We start from the raw sequence: 25,434 nt of genomic DNA, 5'->3' as shown, positions 1-25,434 counted from the left end.
TCTTGCCCCCCCCCCAAAAAAATGTAAAGGGGGAAAAACTGGATATACATTTCCAAAATATAAGATAAAAAACAAAATAAAACCCACACACAGCAAGAGTGTTTTGTGTTGTGTAGGCTCCTGTGATGTACGTCATGGGCCCCACCTGCTAGCCTGCTCCCTAAAATATCACTGGTTTGCTCATTTCTATATATAGGATGCCTACATTCTGCATTTGCAAATGGCTTTAGATACCTATTAGGTCCATAAATTACCATATAGCATATGTTCTTTAGTGATCACTTGCAGCCAAGTAAGATTATCTTCCATAAACACGGTTTTAACAGTGAGTCCGTAAGTGATTGTGGAGGCCAATTCTCGATCCACACATCCTTCCACAGCAGGTCATTGGTTTCCAGACGGGAGTTTATCACGGTGTGGATTTGCCAAGCCTGCCTTCCTCTTCGCACATTTCTCCCTTGTGTCCTGAGTTCAAGTGTCTCCAAAGCCCATGACACCTTTCGTAAAGGCTGTTCTCCAATTGGAGCGCTCATAGGCAAGTGTTTCCCAGTTGTCAGTGTTTATACTACATTTTTTTACATTTGCCTTGAGACAGTCTTTGAACCTCTTTTGTTGACCACCAGCCTTACGCTTTCCATTTTTAAGTTCGGAATACAGCAGTTGCTTTGGAAGACGATCATCAGGCATCCACACAACATGACTAATCCAACGAAGTTGATGTTGGAGAATCTTTGCTTTGACACTGGTGATCTTTGCTTCTTCCAGTACACTGGTATTAGTTCGTCTGTTTTCCCAAGTGATGTGTAAAATTTTTTGGAGACACCATTGATGGAATCTTTTGAGGTATTGGAGATGGTGTTTATAAGTGGTCCATGTTTCACAAGCATATAGTAAGGTTGTGTCAGTCAAAAACTCATAGTTCCATAATGCAACATAATGACTGCATGTCTGATTTGCAGCAAATGAGAATCCCTGATCTGGCCCTTGTGCAGGGTGGAAATAAATGAGCTCCCTACTGCAAGAAAAGAGTTTCAAAGCTTTACTGCAAATGGTCTTAAACTAGTTACAAAATAAACGTTGGAAGAATACAAAGTGTGCTGGGCCCGGGGGTAACCTGTGAAACGCGGTCCAGGACCGGTCCAGAATCCAAAGGTTCCACTGGGAGTCAGTCCAAGAGGGTCAAGCCAGGAAACCAGGCAAGGACAGGTACAGGATCTCAGGCAGGATCTGGCACACAGCAAAGTTGCTCCTGCAACCTGGGGCGGGGTCCGACAGCCTTTTATCTTTGTCGGGGTAGCGGCCGGTCCTGATCCCCCGGCGACTCACCTCCCTGTTTCGCCCGAAGGCGAGCACTCCTCCTGCGAGTACTCAGGTCTCTCCTTCTCTCAGACCTCAGTCTCTGCAGCTCAGGAGACGTCGGTGGGATACTAGACCCAGAGGCCACCTCAGCCTCCCCTGACCCAACCGGTAGTGGAGCAGCTGTAAGTGATGGCCCAGCTGAAGGCAATGAGGTCATCCCCACATCTGGAGCCAGGGCAGGCTCAGGCCCCTGACTCGGCCCAGCTGGTGTTTGTTGCAGGGGAAGCTGTGCAGACTGGGACTCTTCAGGATCAGGCCCCAGACTTGGTTCAGATGATGCCTGAGGCAAAGGATCCGGTGCAGACTGAGTCTCCTCTGGTTCCGAGTCTGAGCCCAAGTCCCAGACCATCACACAAAGTAACACACTGTTCTTTAACAAGCCAGCAATGCAGTCCGGTCTTCTTTTTAATACTGTTCAATAAACTTTCCTCTCTCTGGTGCCAGTGAGAGATCCCATGCAAGCGTCGCTGAGCCAAGCCACTACTGCTGATGGCGCCAAGGACTGATTTAGATGCTGAGTTTTCAGGTTTAATTTCATGCTGCGAGAGATCTCTATTTGGGCTTCTGGGATGAGTCGTCAATTAACCTGAAACGGAAACAGCCACCCTTCCCCGTGGCATTTGCTCTCGCTAAAATTCCTGAATAATGCAAGCATCTCTGCATAGTATTTTAAGCAAAATGCATTCAAACAAATTTCATGCATATTAAACTGATATCTTTAACACTGCTGTGCAAAAGGAATGTTAGGAAACAGGACAGAGGCTCTAGCTTTATAACAAGGAAATCTAATGCGATATTCCTTGCGTCTGAATGCACCGAACACAAAGGGATGTTATGAAGGAATATATTGAAGCTGCTGCTCACAGATAAGGTGGTAGATCTAAAAGAAATGGGGACAACCTTATAAAAACCCGCAGGAATCAAACTTCTTATTCTGCAATGCCTGCTTAAGTGTTTCCTTCCGTCTCTCTGTTGCTGCTCCCAGCTCATTCCATCGCAAGGCCTCTGTTTTGCAGTGGCCGCTGCTTCCATGCAGTGCACGATTTACGTATAAGCTAAACAAGCTACAGTGGTACCTCGGGTTAAGAACTTAATTCGTTCCAGAGGTCCGTTCTTAACCTGAAACTGTTCTTAACCTGAAGCACCACTTTAGCTTAGTGTATTTTTGGTCTTTGTGGAAGTCTCCCAGAGTGGCTGGGGAAACCCAGCCAGATGGGCGGGGTACAAATAATAAATTCTTCTTCTTCTTCTTCTTCTTCTTCTTCTTCTTCTTCTTCTTCTTCTTCTTCTTCTTCTTCTTCTTCTAATGGGGCCTCCCGCTGCTGCCGCACGATTTCTGTTCTCATCCTGAAGCAAAGTTCTTAACCTGAGGTACTATTTCTGGGTAAGCAGAGTCAGTAAACCTGAAGCGTCTGTAACCTGAAGCGTCTGTAACCCGAGGTACCACTGTGTAGGGCCCCACTCTCTTGGGAGACCCCAAAAAATTAAAAGGAAAAAAACCTGGATGCACATTTCCAAAATATAAGATAAAAAACAAATGAAAATAAAACCTACATACAGCAACAGTGTTTAGTGTTGTGTAGGCTCCTATGATGTAAATCATGGGCCCCGCCTGCTAGCCTGCTTCCAAAAATATCACTGGTTTGCTCCTTTATATAGGGTGCCCACATTCTGCATGGACTGATTGCATGGCAACATGTGCAAATGGCTTTAGATACCTATAAGGTCCATAAATTAACATATAGCATATATTCAACACAAAAAACAGTGACCATTTGCTGTTGACAAAGGACAGCAGGACATATAAAGGGCCCCATTACCTTGAGTAGCTTAGGGCCTCATCAAACCTAAATCCGGCCCTGCTTCCATGTATTTCAGTTCTTGCACCTGTATATTTCCTTTCTATTTATTTGCAAATTTACAAGCTGCAAAAGATTCCTGCATTGCAGGGGGTTGGACTAGATAGAAAATCCCCGTGTCCCCTTCTAACTCTACAGTTCTATGATTATATATATGGTGAGAACCAGAGAAGGCAGAGAACAAGATACTGTCTCCACTGATAAATTGAGTTTTATAGAGTACTGGAGTAATATAACAACTAATGCTGCTTTGAACCTTGTGATATTAATTTATTATGTTTGATTTTGGTATGGAACTTGGTTCCTTTACGTTGCATTCTAGATATTCCCTTCTGCTTTATTTTATTTGGCATCTGTTATTATACAGTGGTACCTCGGGTTAAGTATTTAATTCATTCTGGAGGTCTGTTCTTAACCTGAAACTGTTCTTAACCTGAAGCACCACTTTAGCTAATGGGGCCTCCTGCTGCCGCCACGCCGCCGGAGCACGATTTCTGTTCTCATCCTGAAGCAAAGTTCTTAACCCGAGGTACTATTTCTGGGTTAGCGGAGTCTGTAACCTGAAGCGTATGTAACCTAAAGCGTATGTAACCTGAGGTACCACTGTACTTTGTTACATTGTACTGTAAATAAATACAGTGGTACCTCAGGTTAAGTACTTAATTTGTTCTGGAGGTCCATTCTTAACCTGAAACTGTTCTTAACCTGAGGTACCACTTTAGCTAATGGGGCCTCCCACTGCAGCTACGCCATTTCTGTTCTCATCCTGAAGCAAAATTCTTAACCCAAGGTACTATTTCTGGGTTAGCGGAGTCTGTAACATGAAGTGTATGTAACCTGAAGCATCTGTAACCTGAGGTACCACTGTATATGACTCCACATTGAGGGGGGCTTTATTTATTTTTACCCCACCTTTTCTCTGAGGAGCTCAAGGCGGCAGACATAGCTCTCTTCCTCCCCCATTTTAGCCTCACAACAACCCTGTGAGGCAGATTTGAAAGAGCGAGTGACCTCAATAAATACCAACGAGGAGCTAAACTACAACTAAACCAGAGTGTGGCAACTTTTAGAAGACATCTGAAGGCAGCCCTGTTTAGGGAAGTTTTTAATGTTTGATCTTTTTCTGTGTTTATAATACAGTGGTACCTCAGGTTACATGAGCTTCCGGTTACAAACACTTCAGGTTACAGACTCCGCTAACCCAGAAATAGTGCTTCATGTTAAGAACTTTGCTTCAGGATAAGAACAGAAATCGTGCTCCAGCAGCGCGGCGGCAGCAGGAGGCCCCATTAGCTAAAGTGGTGCTTCAGGTTAAGAACAGACCTCCAGAACAAATTAAGTACTTAACCCAAGGTACCACTGTATCCTGCTGGAAGCCGCCCAGAGTGGCTGGGGAAACCCAGCCAGATGGGCGGGCTGTAAATAATAAATTATTATTCCAACCGGATTAAAAGAAGAAAATTCACACTGCAGATGCCTCTCCATTCTAGAGAGTCTTCAAGGGATGAACGAATGGAGAGATGGTTCTGTTAGGATCGTCCTACTCGCAAGTAGGACCCTGGCAGAGACACATGCCCGACTGGCAAGTTCTCTCCCTCCTGGTCTGTCATTCGGGAGCCTCAAAAGCTTTCTTCAGCCCGAACATCGCAGTGACTGATACCAAGAAGCATCAGCACACTTAGGAACCTGCAGAGTATTGGCGGTTCGCGTAACAGACTCCATAGCTCAGCATCTTGGCTAATCTACTTTATTTAGATATAATACACTCGGAGCCTTAGCTCCTTCCTCTTTCTCATCAGACAGCAAACAGAGAAAGGACAAAGGACAATAGTCCCACTTCGTGGAACACAGTAATACCAAACATCCTGCCTCCATCACTTCCCACACTGTGGAATGAAAACATACACCATTATGTGATAGTCAACAATCTCATGACTGCAAACACGAAGGAAGAATCCTAACAGGTTCTCCCCAAACTTCAAGAGGCAGGGAATTCCACAGGGCAGGGTCTGCCACGCTAAAGGCTTGGTCCTTGATGATGGTCAGCAGAACCCCAGGAGCTGTGCTGGGAACCACCAGAAGTGACCTGTTTCCTTGACTTTACTGTGGTTTCTCCTCCTTCCTGTCCACCCTTTTCTTCTTGTTCCCTCTTCTTTGGACATGGCAGAAGGCCAACCAATGCTATAACCCCACCTGGAGAAGCTGGGGGTCAAACCTGAGGCCTTCTGCACGCTAGATGGATACCCTACCCACTAGGCTATGGGCCTAGAGGGCAAAGATACCTGCTTCTCCCATGACCACCTCCCCACTCCTCTATGAACACACGCCCAAAATGCAGTGGCAAGTTCTCAAAGTGTCATACAAAGAACCTTTCAAGAAAGTGGAATTCAAGAGCCCAATCAGAGCCAAGGTTTGTGACATCACCCTGCCTCCCCGCTGACGCTATTGGCCGAGGCGTTGCCATGACGAACGACGACACAATGGCGCCCCGAGTGATTTCTACCTTCCTGACATGGGTGCCGAATTAAAAACAGACAGATGGAAACAAACGAGGAGCTGGCAGCCAGCGATATAGGAAAGAGGGGTGTGTTTTCTACCCGTGTTTTTGGGCTTGGAGGCCAAAAAAATGCTGAATATCTGAAAGCGGAAAGCAGGGGAGGGAGGGAAGTTGCAATGGACGACACAGTAAGGGTGGAATTGGGGTGCTAAGCCAAAAATATCCTCATCACGACCATCTAGGGACGAGTCCAACCTGGGCGGCATGGCAGTGCCAAATTCTCTTGCTAGCCCTCGCACCTGCGGCTGAGTCACACAGGTATAGCATTTCTAGAACGGAGGCTGAGGGTTCGAGGTCAGGGGTGGGGAATTTGTGCGGGGATGAAATTTCACAAAATGCCCAAGCCTGGCTAAATACTAAAAATCAAAGAATTGTAGAGTTTGCAGGAACACAAGGGTCATCTAGTCGAACCCCTTGCAGTGCAGGAATCTCAGCTAGGTCATACATGAAACATGGCCATCCAACCGCTGGGGGTGACCGCAAGACTCGCCGTTTCAATTTTTGACTTTGGAATTTGACCTCAACATCTGAGACGTGCCTATTTTGATTGGCGAAACTAGATTTATGCCATATATTGAACACACATCCAAGGCATGACTCCCCCCCCCCAAAATAATAATAATTATGGGAACTGTAGTTCTTGACCAATACTTCCCAAACACAATGCATTCTCAGGAAATTGTTCGTCTAGGTGAGCACATTATGAGTCAACCACTTCCGTTTATTTCTATGGGGAAATTTCTAACCCAGGAAAACCCACCAAAACCTTGCAAAAGGCAAACAAGGAAGGAAAAAACAGGTCCGACTGTTTGGATGTCTCAATCTGCAGTGCGTTAAGTGAGGTTTGGGAACTGATTCCTTGAGTTTGGTTAAATGAATTTTCATGTAACAAGCATTTGGATAGCGGGACATTTTCAAACAACATTAAGTGTTGCGGTCAGAAGGGACAACATTATTCTGTTTACAACAGTAATGTCTCGCATCAAATGTAACTGATCTGTAGAAAAGATTCTACAACCTGGGTTGGGGTGGGAGAGAGAACACACATACTTTTGCAAACCAAGAAAATCTTTTTATTTTTATTTTTTGTGTGTGGAATCAATAGAACATTGCAGCATGGGCAAAGCACTCAGGCAGGCTTTTAAAAAAAAACCCCTTTGTTTCCATTTTCCAGGCTCCGTAAAGAAGGCTTGATCCTCCAACACTCCTCCCCATTTTTCCTGAGGAAAACAGTTTCTCTCTCCCCGCTGGTGCGAATTTCGTGGGTCCCAAGGAGACAGAGTGAGTCTTGGAAAACCTTCTGCAGTACTATACATGCACCAGCAGGGGGCGATTTTGCCTTAAACATGTGCAGGCAAAGTCATTTGTTACATATATACCAGAACAGATTTTAAAGCCTAGGTTTACTTGAATAAGCAACTCCCCATTCATTAAAATAACAGCTACGCTCAGGGGCAGGCATTGAAAAGGTGTTATGTTATTAAAGTGGGCATATGCACTCTTCCTGCAAAATCTCCCCTGTGAGCAGGAATCAAGGTCCCATTTATACAAACATAACCTTTGGGTCGCAGGTGGCACTGTGGGTTAAACCACAGAGCCTAGGACTTGCCGATCAGAAGATTGGCGGTTCGAATCCCCACAAAGGGGTGAGCTCCCGTTGCTCGGTCCCTGCTCCTGCCAACCTAGCAGTTCAAAAGCATGTCAAAGTGCAAGTAGATAAATAGGTACCACTCTGGCGGGAAGGTAAACGGCGTTTCCGTGCGCTGCTCTGTTTCACCAGAAGCGGCTTAGTCATGCTGGCCACATGACATGGAAGCTGTACACCGGCTCCCTCTGCCTGTAAAGTGAGATGAGCGCCGCAACCCCAGAGTCGGTCACAACTGGACCTAATGGTCGGTGCTCCTTTTATCTTTACCTTTAACCTTTGTCTAAACCTAATTGTGATGGGGGGCACAATTTTGGCTGAAGGAGTGGCATTAAATTTACTCAGCGTAGGCCTATTGAAATTAATGGGCCTAACCATGGTGCCATCCACAAAACACAGTGAAAGAATTATTCTGCCACTTTAACAGACAAGGGGAATCCTGGGAACTGTAGTTTTTAAGAGGGCTGAGCATGGCAGCTCTAGGAGGTCGGCACCCTTCGCAAACTACAGTTCCCAGGCTGCTCCGTGGCTGTGAAAGTGCTAGGATAGTGTTTAAATGCATGGTGTTGTAGTCATGTTTGTTAATTTCAATGGGTCTAAAGGGAAAGGGAAAGGGACCCCTGACCATTAGGTCCAGTCGTGACCGACTCTTGGGTTGCAGTGCTCATCTCGCTTTATTGGCCGAGGGAGCCGGCGTACAGCTTCCAGGTCATGTGGTCAGCATGACTAAGCCGCTTCTGGCGAACCAGAGCAGCACACGGAAACACCGTTTACCTTCCCGCCGGAGCGGTACCTATTTATCTACTTGCACTTTGTGCTTTTGAACTGCTAGGTTGGCAGGAGCTGGGACCGAGCAACGGGAGCGCACAAATGCTGGCTCCCTCGGCTTGAAAGTGAGATGAGCGCCACAACCTCATAGTCACCTTTGACTGGACTTAACCGTCCAGGAGTCCTTTACCTTTATCTTTTACCTTTATAGGGCAGTATACAAATTTAATTAACAACAACAACAACAACAGCAATAATATTTATACCCAGCCCTTCCTGGCCAGGGCCAGGCTCAGGCAGCTAATACCAAATATAAATTACAATAAAACATAATAGGGGGGGGAATGGGGGGGGAGTTAATTAAAATATGGCTTAAAATACAGCTTAAAATGCAGCCTCATTTTAGTAGTAGCCCATAAATCAAGACCATAAAGGGAGGAAACATGAGATTCACCTGAGCCAGCTATCCATGCTGGTCCTACATGGTCCAGCAAAAAAGCCAAGGGAAAATTTATATACCAAATCCCATATAGGGAGTCAGAGTGAGACCAAACCAAAGGCCAGGCGGAACAGCTCCGTCTTGCAGGCCCTGAGGAAAGATGTCAAATCTTGCAGGGCCCTGGTCTCTTGTGACAGAGCGTTCCACCAAGTCGGGGCCAGTGCTGAAAAGGCCATGGCCTTAGTTGAGACCAATCTAACCTCCTTGAGGCTCGGGACCCCCAAAGTGTTGTCATTTGTGGACCTTAAAGTCCTCCTCAGGGCAAACCAAGAGAGGCGGTCCTGTAGGTCCAAGAGTCCTAGGCCCCATAGGGCTTTAAAGGTCAAAACCCTTATTATTTTCCATAGAATTGGCTGTGGGCCCTTTAAGACTGCAGACCACCCCTCCTAAGGAGGTGAAGTCACTGGAAGAGACAACCTCACCAGCTTTCTTAGGCCTTCAGGTGGCTCTGGCTGAGACAACATCTTCCTTGGCTCAGCTATGAGAAGCCACTGGGAGCTGACCAGGGTCCTGATCTGCTTTGCTGCAGATTGCTCGCTCCAAGCTTCAGTGCATATGGGTGAAGAATTGAAGGCTCAAGGCTCCCAGCTGGGCATAAATATTTATCATGATGATCAGCTATTAGGCGCTCCCTTGGCTGGAATAAATCTCTCTCATTTCCCCCTCTGGGGCTTAGCTGTCTTCATATAAGAGGCTCAAAATTAGAATCGTTCTGTCCCTTTAATCTGTTTGAGGGGCCCTTTTGCTGTCAAGCCGTTCATCATTAACTGCTTCCTCTCTGCCTCTTAACGAATCTCTCTCTCTCTCTCTCTCTGCAATATCTTCTTTATTTATAAAAGTATTTATGCACCGCCAACTCAAGCAAAGCAACATGACGATGTGCAGCAGCATAGGCAATGAGACATAAAACACCATAAAAACAGTGCAAAACGGTTAAAACGAAACAAAAATGAGTTGCATGAGCATGACCACATTCAAATGTCTTCAGGAGGCACCTCAAAATCGAAAAGGAAGGAGCCTTAGAATGGGACCAGTGATTCTAAGTAGGATTTGAGTACGCAGAGATTCGTAGAATGCCTTTCTTTCTTTCAAACAAACAACAAAATGGGTGGGCCGCAAAATTTAAAATAAGAAGAAATGTGTAGCATTCAGCGCCCATTTAAAATGCATTTGGGAGGGGGACTAGTGAGATGTTTTGTTTTTTATTTTTATTATATGTTTTGTGTTTTTATGTTGTGAACCGCCCTGAGACTTGCAGGTATGGATAGGGCGGTATACAATTTAAATAATTAAATGTGCTGCTCTGGTTTTGCCAGAAGCGGCTTAGTCCAGGCCACATGACCTGGAAAATCTGTGGACAAACGCTGGCTCCTTCGGCCTATAAAGCGAGGTGAGCGCCGCAACCCCAGAGTCGTTCGTGACTAGACTTTACTGTCAGGGGTCCTTTACCTTTACCTTTTTGATCTTCTCATAGGGTCTCCAGCTCTGAATGAAACGTCTTCACCATGTCGCTGACGATGGAGGAACTGTCAACAACGAACGAAAAGCTCCGCTACCAAATCAATGACCTGACAGAGACGGTGGCCTACCTTGATTCTGAGAACCAGGCCCTGCTCAAGGACAACAGCACCATCAAGGGCCACAACCGGAGCCTGCAAGAGACGGCGGACAGATTCAAGGCCGCCATGGAGGAGATGCAGAAGAAGGTGGAGGACATCAGAGAGAAGATGGACCACACCAACACGAGGATCCACGAACTGGATGCCCAGAACAAGGCCTTGGCGAAAGCTAACGCAGAGCTCAGCAAGGAACTCCGCGAGGTGACCTCCCAGGTGGTCCTTTTCGAAGACTACAAAGCCGCTCAGGAGAAGGACCTTCGAGAGATGCAGAACCTGTCGGTGGAGGTCAAAAAATACCTGAAGAGCCTGGAAGATAGGTTACAGGAGACCGAGCATCACTATCAAGCGGAGAAGAACAATTCCTCTCAGCTGAGGGAAAAAGTCGGGGCGCTTCTTCAACTCCGCCAGAGCCAGAGGAACGACATCAAAGATTTGCAGGCCCAGCTGGAGACCTGTGTGCAACAGGCCACCATCTTGAGGTTGGACCAGGAAAACAGGGTGCAGATCGGCTCGCTAATGCACGAAATCGTGGAGGCCAAACTGGTGGATGTTGCCTTGCAGCAGTCTAAGGGCAGGAAAGCCATGTACTGGTTCTGGCAGGTGGGCAAAGTCCTGAGCGTCCTGGTGCTCGGCTGCGTTCTCCTGCTGACCCTGGCCTTATGCTACACCTATTTTTTCAACCACGAATTCATGGCGGAGACTCTCCTGGCGTTTCTTGGCGAGCATAATGTCAACAGAATCGTGCAAGGCTTCGCTCACTACTTGACGTGGAGGAACGACGGCCTCTTGCCTTTCTGAAACACAGCCCGCCTGGACTCCTCCGCATTCCTACAACTTGATTTTGACATTAGAAATCTATGGATTTAAAAACTTTGTAAGAATCTCAATAGATGGGTCTGGTTGTTTCTCCTTCTTTATTTCATTGTGCTTGGTTTTTACGCTGGCGTAAAAGACATTAGTCAATTCAGGGGCAGATAAAACACCAAGGCCAGTTCAGTTTATCTCTAACTAGCAGCCTCGTACTTTAGCATTGCTTGAAGAAACAAAAAATGCTGCGTTTTTAATGGTTTGGTCTGCCACCTTGATTCAAAATGGCGTCCAGCTGTATCCAAACATAGGCAAAAGCCTGCTCTTTGATTTCAGGGACCAGCAAGCAAAATTGGGTCATAGGATCTTAAGAGGAACTGTATATCTTAGGTGAGGAAGTAGCATCTTTCTAAATTACATTTTAGGAACATGGGAAGCTGCCTTAAACTGACTCAGACAATTGGTACTCAATATTCTGATGGGACGCAGGTGGCGCTGTGGGTTAAACCACAGAGCCTAGGACTTGCCGATCAGAAGGTCGGCGGTTCGAATCCCTGCGACGGGGTGAGCTCCCGTAGCTCAGTCCCAGCTCCTGCCAGCCTAGCAGTTCAAAAGCACATTGAACTGCAAGTAGATAAATAGGTACCGCTCTGGCGGGAAGGTAAACGGTGTTTTCATGCACTGCTCTGGTTCGCCAGAAGCAGCTTAGTCATGCTGGCCACATGACCCGGAATCTGTACGCTGGCTCTTTCAGCCAATAAAGCAAGATGAGCGCTGCAACCCCAGAGTAGGTCATGACTGGACCTAATGGTCAGGGGTCCCTTTACCTTTACCTTTATCCTGATGGGCAACAACTCTCAAGGATTTCAGGCAGGGAAGAGGAGAGGACCTGGAGAGGACAGTTGGGACTGAAATCTGGGATGGTCTGTAAGGTGGTATATACACAAAGTATCAAATGTGGTGACAGTAATAATACAACAAAACAACAACACCACAAACTGGCTTATAAGTATAAAACCAAATTTACTAGAATAGCAGCTAGAATAGAGATAGACATAACCATTCAAACAACAAACATACTGTACTAAGGTGCAAGACAAAGCCTGGAGATACTGTAAATATGGAGTGGATAAATGTACAACTCTATCTTAACAAGTTACGCGTGCAGTAAACATTATACAGACTGGATAAATGAACCGTTCAACAAGTAGCGTAAGTCCAAACACAGAACGGCAACCCCGTGCCACCACAACGGCAAGGGTAGCACACTGGAGAATATGAAAAAGTTTTTCAAAGCTGTTTTTCAAAGATTGAACTGGATGACATGTTCTTCAATGGGTCTTGAGTTGGAAACACAAAGGTGTATGCATGGATCAATCACAGGAAGGCACCACCCATTGAAGAACAGACGCTCTTGTTGAACGGTTCATTTATTCAGTCTGTATAACGTTTACTGCACATGTAACTTGTAAAGATTTGTTGTTGTTTAGTCGTGTCCGACTCTTCGTGACCCCCTAGACCAGAGCACACCAGGCACTCCTGTCTTCCACTGCCTCCCACAGTTTGGTCAAACTCATGCTGGTAGCTTTGAGAACACTGTCCCACCATCTCGTCCTCTGTCGTCCCCTTCTCCTTGTGCCCTCCATCTTTCCCAACATCAGGGTCTTTTCCAGGGAGTCTTCTCTTCTCATGAGGTGGCCAAAATATTGGAGCCTCAGCTTCAGGATCTGTCCTTCCAGTGAGCACTCAGGGCTGATTTCCTTCAGAATGGAGAGGTTTGATCTTCTTGCAGTCCACGGGACTCTCAAGAGTCTCCTCTAGCACAATAATTCAAAAGTATCAATTCTTCGGTGACCAGCCTTCTTTGTGGTCCAGCTCTCACTTCCATACACCACTACTGGGAAAACCAGAGCTTTAACTAGACGGACCTTTGTTGGGAAGGTGATGTCTCTGCTTTTTAAGATGCTGTCTAGGTTGTTAAGTTAGAGTTGTACATTTACCCACTCCGTGTTTACAGTATCTCCAGGCTTTGTCTGGCACTTGGCACCTTATTATATTTGCTGTTTGAATGCTTACAAGTCTATCTCTATTCTAGCTATTATTCTAGTAAATTTGGTTTTATAAGCCAGTTTGCGGTGGTGGTGTTTTGCTGTATGAAAGGTAGACTTTGCCTCTTTCCCTTGCGGTCAGCGCTGTTCAAAGAGACATCTTCCTGCATTTCCTACACTGCAGACCTGCGTAATAACAAACGACAAATGGTCATTGCCTTTCGTACTTGCCCTTCCCAGGGCATCTTATCACCAAATAAAAATACGATATTAAAATCAGTTGAAAACACTTAATACTGCCAAGCCCCGCAAGGACCTGCCTTCATTGTCTCCGTAGCGGGAGTTCCCAGATGGCGATGGCGACCTTTTATCTCCGTTAATCGTCAAACGCCTGCCTTCCCAGCTGGGGGGTCTTTCAACGTTGCTCATTTTGAGAGCTCTATCAACTCGCACCAGCTGGACACCCCCATTATATATTTCTGAAAACACCCACCCACACAACGCAGGGGCAGCTCAGGAGGGGTGGAGAAAGGGGTTTGCCTTTGTGAGATTAGGAGTTCTTTAGCAACGCGCGGATGATAAATGTGAAAATGAAGGCGATTAAAACCAGGGCGGCACATCTGTACGAATTGGCCTCGGGGGGAGCAGAGGGACGCAGCAGCAGCAGAAACAAAGGGAGAAAAACAGAGAAGAAAGGGGGCAGGATTGGGGCCAAGGATTTAACGTGAACAATTTGAATATCTCCTCCCTTCTCATCTCTCTAGGTAGCTGTAGATGAAGCCACAGACTTAAGCACCTCAGCCCTTGTCTCTGTCTGCAACATGGTGATCATTCATATGGGGCTGCCTTGAAGGGCTGTTGTTAGGTTAAAACAATTAATGAAGGAGAAGCGCTTTGGGGACTCCTGATATATACTACAAAAAAAAAAGATATTAGAGGGTCAGCAGCCCAGTTCTGCAGCTGCTAGGATTTGCCACAGACAAAATTATGGCTGGAAAAAAACCAAATACCAGCCCCAAGGTTTTATGTTATAAGGGCAGCCTTCCCCAATTTGGTGCCCTCCAGATGTTTTAGACTACAAAACCCATCAGCCCCCGTCAGTCTGGGTAATGGGTAATGGGTAATGGGAGTTGGAGTCCAAAAACTTTTGGAGGTGGGGATGTGGAGATTCCTTCGATTCACATTTCGATGCAAATCTATGTTAACTGGCACTTCTCTGAGCAGTATGCAAAATGAAATGCAGCTGTCTCTTGAACTTTTGCAATGGGAAGAACAGACACAAAAAAAAAATATTCAAGATGTACAAAAAAACAACAACCCTGCACTATATCGGAGGAAACTGCCTGGAGAAATGTATGTGAGAGGCAAAACGGCGTACAAAATGGTGCTCTTTAAGCACAAGAAAGACGTGTGTGGATTTTCTGGGGTGGGGAAATAAAATGCCAAAACTGGTGGGGAAATGAAGAGGGGCTGCACTTAAGGTTGGAAGAATGAGAAACCAAAATTGTCCATCCCTGTTGGGATGCTTTTGAATTCTGGTGCTGGAGGAGACTCTTGAGAGTCCCATGGACTGCAAGAAGGTCAAACCTATCCATTCTTAAGGAGTCGGACACGACTAAACGACTAAACAACAACAAACTGGGAGCACCATCTCTCGAGGACCAGTTTTCAAAGGAGCAGTTATACACGGGCCGTTGTTGCGTAGAGAAGGAAAAGGGGAGGGGGTCACCACTGGGGTCACCTGGTCCTGCTCCGGAGGATGGTCACGCAACCGTGGCAACTGGTGCAGCGCTGGAGTGGGGTCTCGGGTTCGACCACCCCCGTCTCTGCATCAAAAGAGAACACCTTGTCAGTGCCTTGCTCGTTTTTGTCTGTTCCCCCCAGGATGTAGATTTTGCTGGAGCACACAGTGACGCCGCAGTTCTCCTGAAGGAAGAGGGGAAAGTCAGAAAGAGGAGAGGTCCGTATCCTCTCAGAAATCCACAAAAACCGCTCTCTCAGCTCAGCTGTTATTTGTGTTGGCTCAGCTTCTCCTTCCCTCAAACACGCACCCCTTTAAACTTGCCCACATCTCAGGGCCGGCCCATGCATGAGGCAAGGTGAGGTAGCTGCCTCAGGCGGCAAAACCTACAGGGCCAGCAGATCTCAATACAGTGGTACCTCGGTTTAAGAACAGGACTGCTTATGAACGATTCGGTATACGAACTCTGCAAAACCTGAAGTAGTGTTCCAGTTAGCGAACTTTACCACAGTCTACGAGCGGAAGCCAAATGGTGGAAGGGCACCGGCGGCGGGAGGCCTCATTAGGGAAAGCAAGCCTCGGTTTAAGAGCGGCTTAAAAACGGACTTCTGGAACAGATTAAGTTCGTAAACTGAGGTACCACTGTATAGATCTTTCTTCCCTTCCTTGTTCCAAATGTAGATCTTACCTCACCTGGTGGGAAGAAAGGACACTGCTTTGGGGTCTACCCAGGTGTAATGATCTCTGGCAGGCAAGCAAGGCCCAATAAGAAGTAATGACCCTCCGGCATTTTTATGTATGTTTATTTACAAAAAGACACACCCAGAGCACAGCTTCTCGACTGCTCGCATTTACAATAGTTGATCAGTCTGAATTTTCACCCCTCCCACAGCAGGAAGGATGCCAAACCCCTGCCTTTCCCTTCCGTTGCCATCAGATCTTATCCAGATGCCTAGAACGGGGACTGAGAAGTTGGCCTGCCCCCTCCTCCCCACTGTCACTCGACACAGACTCAGATCTCGGCTTATCTGCTGATTGCCTAGCAACGCTCTGGCTGCCTCCCAACTCTTCCTCTCCTTGAGAGCTAACAGTCTTCCCCAGGAAGGGGGGTCAAATTGCCCTTTCTTGACTTTGTCAGCCAACTCTCATCTGAAGAGTCAGTCCCTCATTTACTTAGTTCTATTTCTAGTCTAGGGACGTGGGTGGCGCTGTGGGTTAAACCACAGAGCCTAGGACTTGCCGATCAGAAGGTCGGTGGTTCGAATCCCCGCGACGGGGTGAGCTCCCGTTGCTCTATCCCAGCTCCTGCCAACCTAGCAGTTCGAAAGCACACCAAAGTGCAAGTAGATAAATAGGTACTGCTCTGGCGGGAAGGTAAACGGCGTTTCTGTGCGCTGCTCTGGTTCGCCAGAAGCGGCTTAGTCATGCTGGCCACATGACCCGGAAGCTGTACACCGGCTCCCTCGGCCAATAAAGCGAGATGAGCGCCGCAAGCCCAGAGTCGGCCACAACTGGACCTAATGGTCAGGGGTCCCTTTACCTTTTTACCTATTTCTAGTCTAACTCATCCCCTGTGCTCTGGGGGGCCACGTTCCTGACATCAGGCACCAAAAGGTCTTGAGCCAGCCCCGCCACATCTCATTTGATACCAGGATTGGACACCCACCCTCCTTGTATTCTGAACAGGAGCAGCACGAGAACAGGTCCTTTTCTGTGGTGGCTCTCCGCTTGCAGAATGCTCTCCCCAGAAAGGCTCGTCTGGCCCCATCGTTACATACATTTAAACGCCAGGCAAAAACATTTATTTTCCACTAGGGGCCTTTGGCTTTTATTTTTTTATTAAACTTGTTGGTTTCTTTATCTTGCGCCCAGGGCAACTCAAAACAATTTACAATTTAGTGAATAATAATAGAAAATAAAATAATAAAATAGCTACTTCCTGTGAGCAAGCAAGACAATAGCTGGTGTAGGTGCCTTTATCTCTACTGATGGCTGGTGAGGAGCCTGTTTTCACCATTCTGGGGTCCTGTCTCTTTTTTCTGCCCTTTTAGATGTGGCACCCCATCTTGGAACTGGTCCCACAGCAAATTCTCTAAGGGCCCAATGGCATTCTCCTTACCAGAGGTCCCAGGAGGGACGCAGCTTCAGCCCAGGTGTCCGTCTGGGCGCTGTAGCTGAAGATTTTACTCAGGAGTCCTCCAACAACATAAATTGAGTGATCCAAAGCAACGGCGCTGAGGCATCGCTGGCGGAAAGGGGCCGCCGACAGAAGGATCCACTTGTTTTCCTCTGGGTCATAGCACTGAACCTGGGGGAGCAATAATAGAAGAAGAAGAGTTTGGATTTGATATCCCACTTTATCACTACCCGAAGGAGTCTCAAAGCGGCTCACAATCTCCTTTCCCTTCCTCCCCCACAACAAACACTCTGTGAGGTGAGTGGGGCTGAGAGACTTCAGAGAAGTGTGACTAGCCCAAGGTCACCCAGCAGCTGCAGGTGGAGGAGCGGAGACTCGAACCCAGTTCCCCAGATTACGAGACTACCGCTCTTAACCACTACACCACACTGGCATAATAATAATAATAATAATAATAATAATAATAATAATAATAATAAATTATTTACATCCCGTCCTCCGCAGCTTAAGCCGGGCTCAGAGAACAGTAAAATAATACAGCATTCTAAAATCATTTCATTATAAAATTAATTCCAGTCAGATTAATGGCATCCATTGGGCTAGAGTTCAGTGAGGATTGCCAAAGGAGGGGGTCAGACTGCGCCCTGACCAAAGGCCTGGTGGAACAGCTCTGTCTTGCAGGACCTGCGGAAAGATGTCAAGTCCCGCAGTGCCCTAGTCTCTTGTGACAGAGCGTTCCACTAGATCGGAGCCACGTCCGAAAAAGCCCTGGCTCTGGTTGAGGCCAGCCTAACCTCCCTGTGGCCCAGGACCTCCAAGGTGTTTTTGTTTGAAGACTGTAAGGTGAAACATACCAGGAGAGGTGGACAGCTACAGAGAGTCAGTTTGCAAAAGTCCCCACGGCCCCCCAAAGGTTGACAACCCCGGCAGTACCTTATCTGTGTTGGCCCCATCTGCCACGGCACCCCCGATCACATACAGCTTGTCGAGACACGGCACCACAGCCGCCGAGCTCACTGCCTCAGGCAACGGAGCAACATCTGCCCAGCTGTTGGAAAAGGCATCGTAGCATTCCACGCTGGCCAGGCGGCCAAAGCCGTCGTAGCCGCCCACCGCGTAGATCTGTTGGCGAGAATTAGGAGGGATGTGATTCAACAGATCTCTGATCTCACCCAGATGCAGTCGGGCTTGTAAACGGGGAGAGGGCAGAGCAAGAGGCAGCGTGGTACAGTGGTTAGAGTGTCGAAACTAGGGTTCAAATTCCCCACTCGGCTGCAAAACCACCTTGGGCCAGCCTCAGCTCAGCCCAACCTACTTTGCAGGGTTGTTGTGAAACGTAAAATGGTGTAAATTGTGTAAAAGAATTTTGGCAAAAGGTATTTAAGGAGATGACAGAAATCGCTGGGTTAAAGCCGACCATTTTTAAAAAATGGAAGTGCAGCTTGTAAATTTGCAAATAAATAAATAAATAGAAAGGACGTACACAAGTGCTAGAACTGAAATACATGGAAGCAGGGCTGGATTTAGGTTTGATGAGGCCCTAAGCTACTGAAGGTAATGGGGCCCTTTATATGTCGAGCTGTCCTTTGTCAACAACAAATTGTCACTGTTTTTTGTGTTGGATATATGCTATATGGCAATTTATGGACCTAATAGTTATCTCAAGCCATTTGCAAATAACAAAATAACCAGTCCATGCAGAATGTAGGCACACTATATATAGAAAGGAGCAAACCCGTGATATTTTCGGGAGCAGGTTAGCAGGCGGGGCCCATGACTTACATCATAGGAGCCTACACAACACAAAACACTGTTGCTGTATGTAAGTTTTATTTTATTTATTTTTTTATCTTACCGTTTGGAAATGTAAATCCAGGCATTTTTTCCTTTAAATTTTTTGGGGGCCTCCAAGAGAGCGGGGCCCTAAGCTATAGCTTGTTTAGCTTATAGGCAAATCCAGCACTGAAATATACTCTGAGTCGAGTGTTGATTTCATGCTCTTTATTCAGCTCACAGTGGTGAGGAGGAATGGAAGTTCCCCCGAAATGTCTGCTTTATATACATTATTTACAAAATGGGCCCCACATGATTGGCTAATTCTGGGATTCTCCTGTAGGCCAATCAGGTTGCAGATTCACTTCTACCCGGAGTTGGATTGGGTGGCTCCTACGGACCAATCAGACTGCTGCATTCTGAATCCTATTGTTCTAGGACCAATCAGACTGCTGCATTTTGGATACATAACATAACAAGCACTGAAGCTGCTGAGCCTGGGGCGTGGTGGTAGGGCAATGATGAGTGGTCAGAGGGAGAATCACAGAATCATAGAGTTGGAAGAGACCACAAGGGCCATCGAGTCCAACCCCCTGCCAAGCAGGAAACACCATCAGAGCACTCCTGACATATGGTTGTCAAGCCTCTGCTTAAAGACCTCCAAAGAAGGAGACTCCACCACACTCCTTGGCAGCAAATTCCACTGTCGAACAGCTCTTACTGTCAGGAAGTTCTTCCTAATGTTTAGGTGGAATTTTCTTTCTTGTAGTTTGGAACCATTGCTCTGTGTCCGCTTCTCTGGAGCAGCAGAAAACAACCTTTCTCCCTCCTCTATGTGACATCCTTTAATATATTTGAACATGGCTATCATATCACCCCTTAACCTCCTCTTCTCCAGGCTAAACATGCCCAGCTCCCTTAGCCGTTCCTCATAAGGCATCATTTCCAGGCCTTTGACCATTTTGGTTGCCCTCCTCTGGACACGTTCCAGTTTGTCAGTGTCCTTCTTGAACTGTGGTGCCCAGAACTGGACACAGTACTCCAGGTGAGGTCTGACCAGAGCAGAATACAGTGGCACTATTACTTCCCTTGATCTAGATGCTATACTCCTAGAAGAGGGAGAAGAGGGAGAAGACTGGGAGGAAGAGGCGTCGGAAGATGGAGAGGGAACAGGGCGTAGTGAGCAGGGAGAGTTGGTGGCAGAGAGGTGGCCAGAATTAGAGGCAGAAGCTGAAGCAGGAGAGGAGAGGCAGAGATGGGTCAGGTTGGGGAATAGTAACAAATGCCTCTCCCTCCTGCAGCCACGACACACCCCACCAATCACAAAGCAAAGAGAAGTCTGTACCTTTCCCTGGAGGGTGGCCATCTTGTGCCTCCACCGCCCTTTCTGCAAACAGGCGACCCTCATCCAGACATTCAGCTGGGAGCTCAGCACCCAGACATCTCTGCCGTTCAGGTGGCCTCCTGCAAAAACAGACACAGAGCAGCCGCATAACACAGGAGCCAAAGGGCTTAAGGCATGGGTAGGCAACTAAGGCCCGGGGGTCAGATTTGGCCCAATCGTCTTCTAAATCTGGCCCACGGACGGTCCGGGAATCAGCATGTTTTTACATGAGTAGAATGTGTGCTTTTATTTAAAATGCATCTCTGGGTTACAGTGGTGCCCCGCAAGACGAATGCCTCGCAAGACGGAAAACCCGCTAGACGAAAGAGTTTTCCGTTTTGGAGGCGCTTCGCAAAACGAATTTCCCTATGGGCTTGCTTCGCAAGACGAAAATGTATTGCGAGTTCCTGCGGGGGGGGGGTGTTTCCTCCCCCCCTTTTTCTAAGCCGCTAAGCCACTTAGCAGCTGATCCGCTGATAAGCCGCTTAACAGCTGATCGCTAAAAGCCGCTAAACCGCTAATAGCGCTAATCCGCTAAGCTGTCAATGGGCTTGCTTCGCAAGACGAAAAAACCACTATACGAAGAGCCTCATGTAACGGATTAATTTCGTCTTGCGAGGCACCACTGTATGTTCATTCCCCCCCCCCCAAAAAAAATAATATAGTCCGGCCCCCACAAGGTCTGAGGGACAGTGGACCGCCCCCCCCCCCCCGTTGAAAAAGTTTGCTGACCCCTGGCTTAAGGCCACAGAAAGAATGACCCAGGTTAAACATTGGGGGAAGGAAGTGGCAGTCAAATTGGGGGCAGCCAAGATGGCGGCGCATCCCGTTTCACCGCCTGAGGCAAAATGGAAAAATGTTGGGCCGGCCCTGTCTCCAGACGTTTTGGACGACAACCGCTGTGCTGTCCGGGGCTGGAGGCCAACTGGAGCCGACAAGATGTGAAGGGAGCCCCCTTAGTGACCCAGTTCAAAGGATAGAAGGAGTTTTAGTTAAAGGACAGGTTGCTTAAAAGAGTGATGGGAAGCCCTCCGTGGAGATTTAACAGGAGTGCAGACAGGAATATGGACAAGACGCAATGTTGGAAGCTTGGAGGAAGCTAATGGACCAGGAGTCCTGCTGCAGATTGGTGTGGCAGATGGACACATTGAAATATAGCTTATAGGCAGTGTGAAGGTCTGTTGAGCGAAGGTCTGTTGTAAAAGAGTCCATTTGCTGGCACTGATAGCCTGTGGCCTTGTTTTTCCTCAAGCCTGTGCCTTCGATCTTATTTTTGCTCTTCTGATCAGGCTTAGTTTCCAGATTCCACTTCGGCTTGCTATGTGACTCTCTACTCATGTGTAAGGCCAAGGCAAGGGCAACCCAGTCAGATGGGTGGGGTGCAAATAATAAAATTATTATGATGATTAAGGGAAGGCGTTTAGATAAGCCTGTGTGGTTTATAAAACTGTGAACTCTACTTTTGTGGGTTCCCGACATCCCCATTTGTCCTGACCAGGTAATAATGTCTCAAACATCACAACGGGCATGGATAATGGAAGAAAATCTACCACATTGGTTTAACAGTCTTGGCCAGGCATAGGCAAACGTGGCCCTCCAGATGTTTTGGGAATACAACTCCCATCATCCCTAGCTAACTGGACCAGTGGTCAGGGATGATGGGAATTGTAGTCTCAAAGCATCTGGAGGGCCGAGTTTGCCTATGCCTGGTCTTGGCAGACCTTCCAGGGATCTTGTTTGCTAGGGAACAAATGGCTTGTAATTACTAGGAATTATTTGGAAGATTCTTCTCATAAGAGCAGTCCTATTGGATTAGGCCAAGGGCCCATCTAGTCCTACATTGGGAAACCCAAAAGAAGGACCTGAGCATAACAGCTGTCCCCCACCTGAGATTCCCACCAACTGGTATTCAGGGCCATTTTGTGGGTTATATCCAGCCTCATATAACCAGCATAAGGTAAAGGTAAAGGACCCCTGATGGTGAAGTCCAGTCGCGAACGACTCTGGGGTTGCGGTGCTCATCTCACTTTACTGGCCGAGGGAGCCAGCGTTTGTCCACAGACAGTTTTTCTGGGTCATGTTGCCAGCACGACTAAGCTACTTCTGGCGAAACCAGAGCAGCGCACTGAAACGCCATTTATCTTCCTGCCGGAGCGGTACCTAACTCTAATTAATGCATGAAGGAGTTAAGACCATAGAGTAAGCTGTCCTGCCAGGCTTAGCTAGGTCACACCTGCTCACCACGGGAGGAAAGGCTACCAAACTCTTTGTTCCTCCATCTTCCACCACGTGAACTCTACAAGTAAATATGTCTAAGCTAGATGCTCCAAGCCCAGACCATGTGGCTTAAGCAAGTCATCTTTGTGTTTCTATACAAATAAATTAGAAGCATTTAACATTTTGTAACCCAAGTGATACTGCCTGCCTTTTCGTGCCGCTGTGTGGGAAAGCTCATGAAACTGACCTTTGAAGGATTTGTAAGTAAATCATTTGAAACTGTCCAAATGTGTGGTCTCTTTCTCTGCTGAGGGAAGCGGGGGATTTTGGAAGAAGCTTAGAAGGGGATATTGGCCCCTTGGCTCTTTCTCATGACACATATAGAAAGGCAGTGTGGTGTAGTGGTTAGAGTGTTGGGTTGGGAACTGGGAGATGGGAATTCTAGTCTCCGCTGAGCCATGGACCTCCCTGGGTGACCTTGGGCCACTTGCTACTTCTCAGCCTAACCTACCTCACAGGGTTGCTGTGATCAAATGAGGAGGGAGAGAACCACGTGTGCCATTTTGAGCTCCTTGGAGAAAAGTCCGGAATAGAAATGCAATTAATTAATTAATCCATCCATCAGTCATACAATGGTCTTCTCCATCTCCTCCCAATGAAGGGAGGAGGCTATTTCTGCAGGGGGTTGGACTAGATGACCCTTCGGGTCCCAACTCTACGATTCTATGATTTTATGCAGCCATCTCACCTGAGATGTAGACATCATTCTTCAAGGTGCAGGCAGCAAACTCTGACTTGGTATATCCAGGGACGCTGGATAGTGGCTTCCATTGCTTGCTCTCGGGGTGGAAAATATCCACAAAAGGAAGTTTCAAGGACCCTTTCTTGCCACAGCCTCCAATCACAACGATCATCTCTGCTAACTCCATGTATCTGGGATAAGAAAAGAAATTTGTTAGTCTTAGGGAACAGCAAGACCCTTTTGGCAACACAACATGACCCACATCCTTATAAAAGTGGGTTATCTCTCGCTTTGAATACTGCAATGCGCTCTATGTGGGGCTACTTTTGAAGGTGACCCAGAAACTACAACTAATCCAGAATGTGGCAGCTGGACTGGTGACTGGGAGTGGCCACCGGGACCACATAACACCGGTCTTGAAAGATCTACATTGGCTCCCAGTACATCTCCAAGCACAATTCAAAGTGTTGGTGCTGACCTTGAAAGCCCTAAACGGCCTCAAAGGCCCAGTAGACCTGAAGGAGCGTCTCCATCCCCATCGTTCTGCCCGGACACTAAGGTCCAGCTCCAAGGGCCTACTGGCGGTTCCCTCGCTGCAAGAAGCCAAGTTACAGGGAACCAGGCAGAGGGCCTTTTCAGTGGTGGCGCCCACCCTGTGGAATGTCCTCCTACCAGATGTCAAAGAGATAAACAACTACCTGACATTTAGAAGACATCTAAAGGCAGCCCTGTTTAGGGAAGCTTTTAATGTTTAACAGACCACTGTATTTTAATACTTTGTTGGAAGCTGCCCAGAGTGGCTGGGAAGACCCAGCCAGATGGGTAGGGTATAAATAAATTATTATTATTATTATTATTATTATTATTATTATTATTATTTGGATTATTATAAAAAATGCAAGAGGAAAGGACTAACAATAGGATCCACAAAGGGGAGGAGGGAAGTTATATATATTGCCAGGTCAAAAATTATGGAATCGGTATCACAATATGGAATTCAAACCGGTTTGGGACAATATATCGATAGGTTGCGCAGCCCTAGTGGCAACTTTTTCTCTCTTTTTACCTTCTGGGTCTAGACCGCCGAGAGCTGACCTCGCTGCCTTGGACGTAATACTTGCGGGCTTCTAGCAGCAAAGGGATACACTCCTTGGATTTCTGGATCAGCTCGTCTGTCTCTACCTTCTCTAGAAAATAAACAGGGTCTAGCAGGGGGAGCCTCACGTGCTGGAGCAAATCCTTCAGGGCCCCCTTCCTGGCAACCACGTCGTGGTTCACCCACCGCATCACTGCCTCGAAGACGGCTTCCTCCTTGGGGACAGCCAGGTGATCACTTGACAGACAGCTTGCAAGCTCCTTGGCATCCAGCTCCAGGAACTCCTTGTGGTGAGAGATCTCCACAAAGCCCTTCAGAAGACACTTCTTGCTCCTCTCGGTCAGAGATGAGATGGAGAAAGAGTTTGCGACCTTCAAGATGCCCAGACAGTTGTGAGGATGCAGCTCACCTTCTAAGAAGGCAATACAGGCGTCCTTGAGCCTTGGGATTTGGAGAAAGCTGGACAGCTCCAGCAAGTCTTCCACGTTGTCGTCCTGGATGAGGATGTCCCCACCGTAGATGTAGTCCAGGACGAGGCTCATGCTGGGAGCAGAGACCTCGCGGAGATGGACGGTGTCTTGGAGGCCTTCCTTCGCACCCCCAGCAAACAGAGCCCGGAAGTAGGTGCTGCTGGCGGATAAGGCAGCCCGGTGGCAAGGGAATTCTTGCCCGCCCATGGCGAGGACCACGTCGGTGAAGATGCCGTCCAGCCGGTAGGAGTTGAGAGTCTGGAGGATCTGCTTGGCGTGGCGAGACCCGCTGCAGAGTTTAGCGTGGAGGTGTCCGCTGCCTCGGCCCAGAGAGGAAGGGTGATCGCTGACGCCCGTTCCGGAATGGGACTCTTGTTTCATCCCGATTCAGGGCATGAAAAAGTTGGATTGCTTTTAATAGTGTGTTTTAATGCTGCGATCCTTCCCGGGACCTTGAAGGATGGAAGCGAAAGAAAGAAAGAAAGAAAGAAAGAAAGGGGAAGAGGAAAAGGAAAAAGAAGAAGAAGAAGAAGAAGAAGAAGAAGAAGAAGAAGAAGAAGAAGAAGAAGAAGAAGAAGAAGAAGAAGATAGAGGAGCAGGAGGAGAAGAGGGAAGAGGAGAAGGAGAATAGTGGTGACGCTTGTAGTTTAATGGTGAATTTTGGACATAATGGAGATGCATATTAATTAATCAATAATAATAATATATTACAG

At 47.4% G+C, this 25,434-nt stretch overlaps 2 protein-coding genes across 3 annotated transcripts; one reads left to right on the top strand and one right to left on the bottom strand.

The window, feature by feature from the left end:
- The first annotated feature begins 5,652 nt into the window (after positions 1-5,652).
- On the top strand, positions 5,653-11,193 carry LOC309341194 (uncharacterized protein). 2 transcript variants are annotated; one of them, XM_081860720.1, is made up of 3 exons: positions 5,653-5,802; positions 6,950-7,056; positions 10,162-11,193. In XM_081860720.1, exon 3 carries the CDS (start codon positions 10,193-10,195, stop codon positions 11,102-11,104), a length of 912 nt encoding a protein of 303 aa, XP_081716846.1. In that variant the 5' UTR covers positions 5,653-5,802; positions 6,950-7,056; positions 10,162-10,192; the 3' UTR covers positions 11,105-11,193. The 2 variants fall into 2 exon arrangements, with proteins under 2 accessions (XP_081716846.1, XP_081716845.1); XM_081860719.1 differs by having other exon boundaries at positions 5,676-6,033.
- A 3,603-nt stretch (positions 11,194-14,796) lies between these two features.
- KLHL35 (kelch like family member 35) lies at positions 14,797-25,102 on the bottom strand (the record flags this gene model as incomplete). Its single annotated transcript, XM_081859503.1, has 6 exons — positions 14,797-15,087; positions 17,022-17,210; positions 17,973-18,161; positions 20,158-20,276; positions 23,162-23,346; positions 24,222-25,102. The coding sequence occupies 6 exons, from the start codon at positions 25,100-25,102 to the stop codon at positions 14,899-14,901; spliced, it is 1,752 nt and encodes a 583-aa protein (XP_081715629.1). The 3' UTR covers positions 14,797-14,898.
- Positions 25,103-25,434: the final 332 nt, after the last annotated feature.

This window comes from Podarcis erhardii, assembly GCF_964252035.2.
Source record: "Podarcis erhardii genome assembly, chromosome: 4".
Taxonomy (NCBI): domain Eukaryota; kingdom Metazoa; phylum Chordata; class Lepidosauria; order Squamata; family Lacertidae; genus Podarcis; species Podarcis erhardii.
The sequence above is the reverse complement of the archived record's forward strand: the minus strand, read 5'-3'. Positions and strand labels throughout refer to the sequence as shown.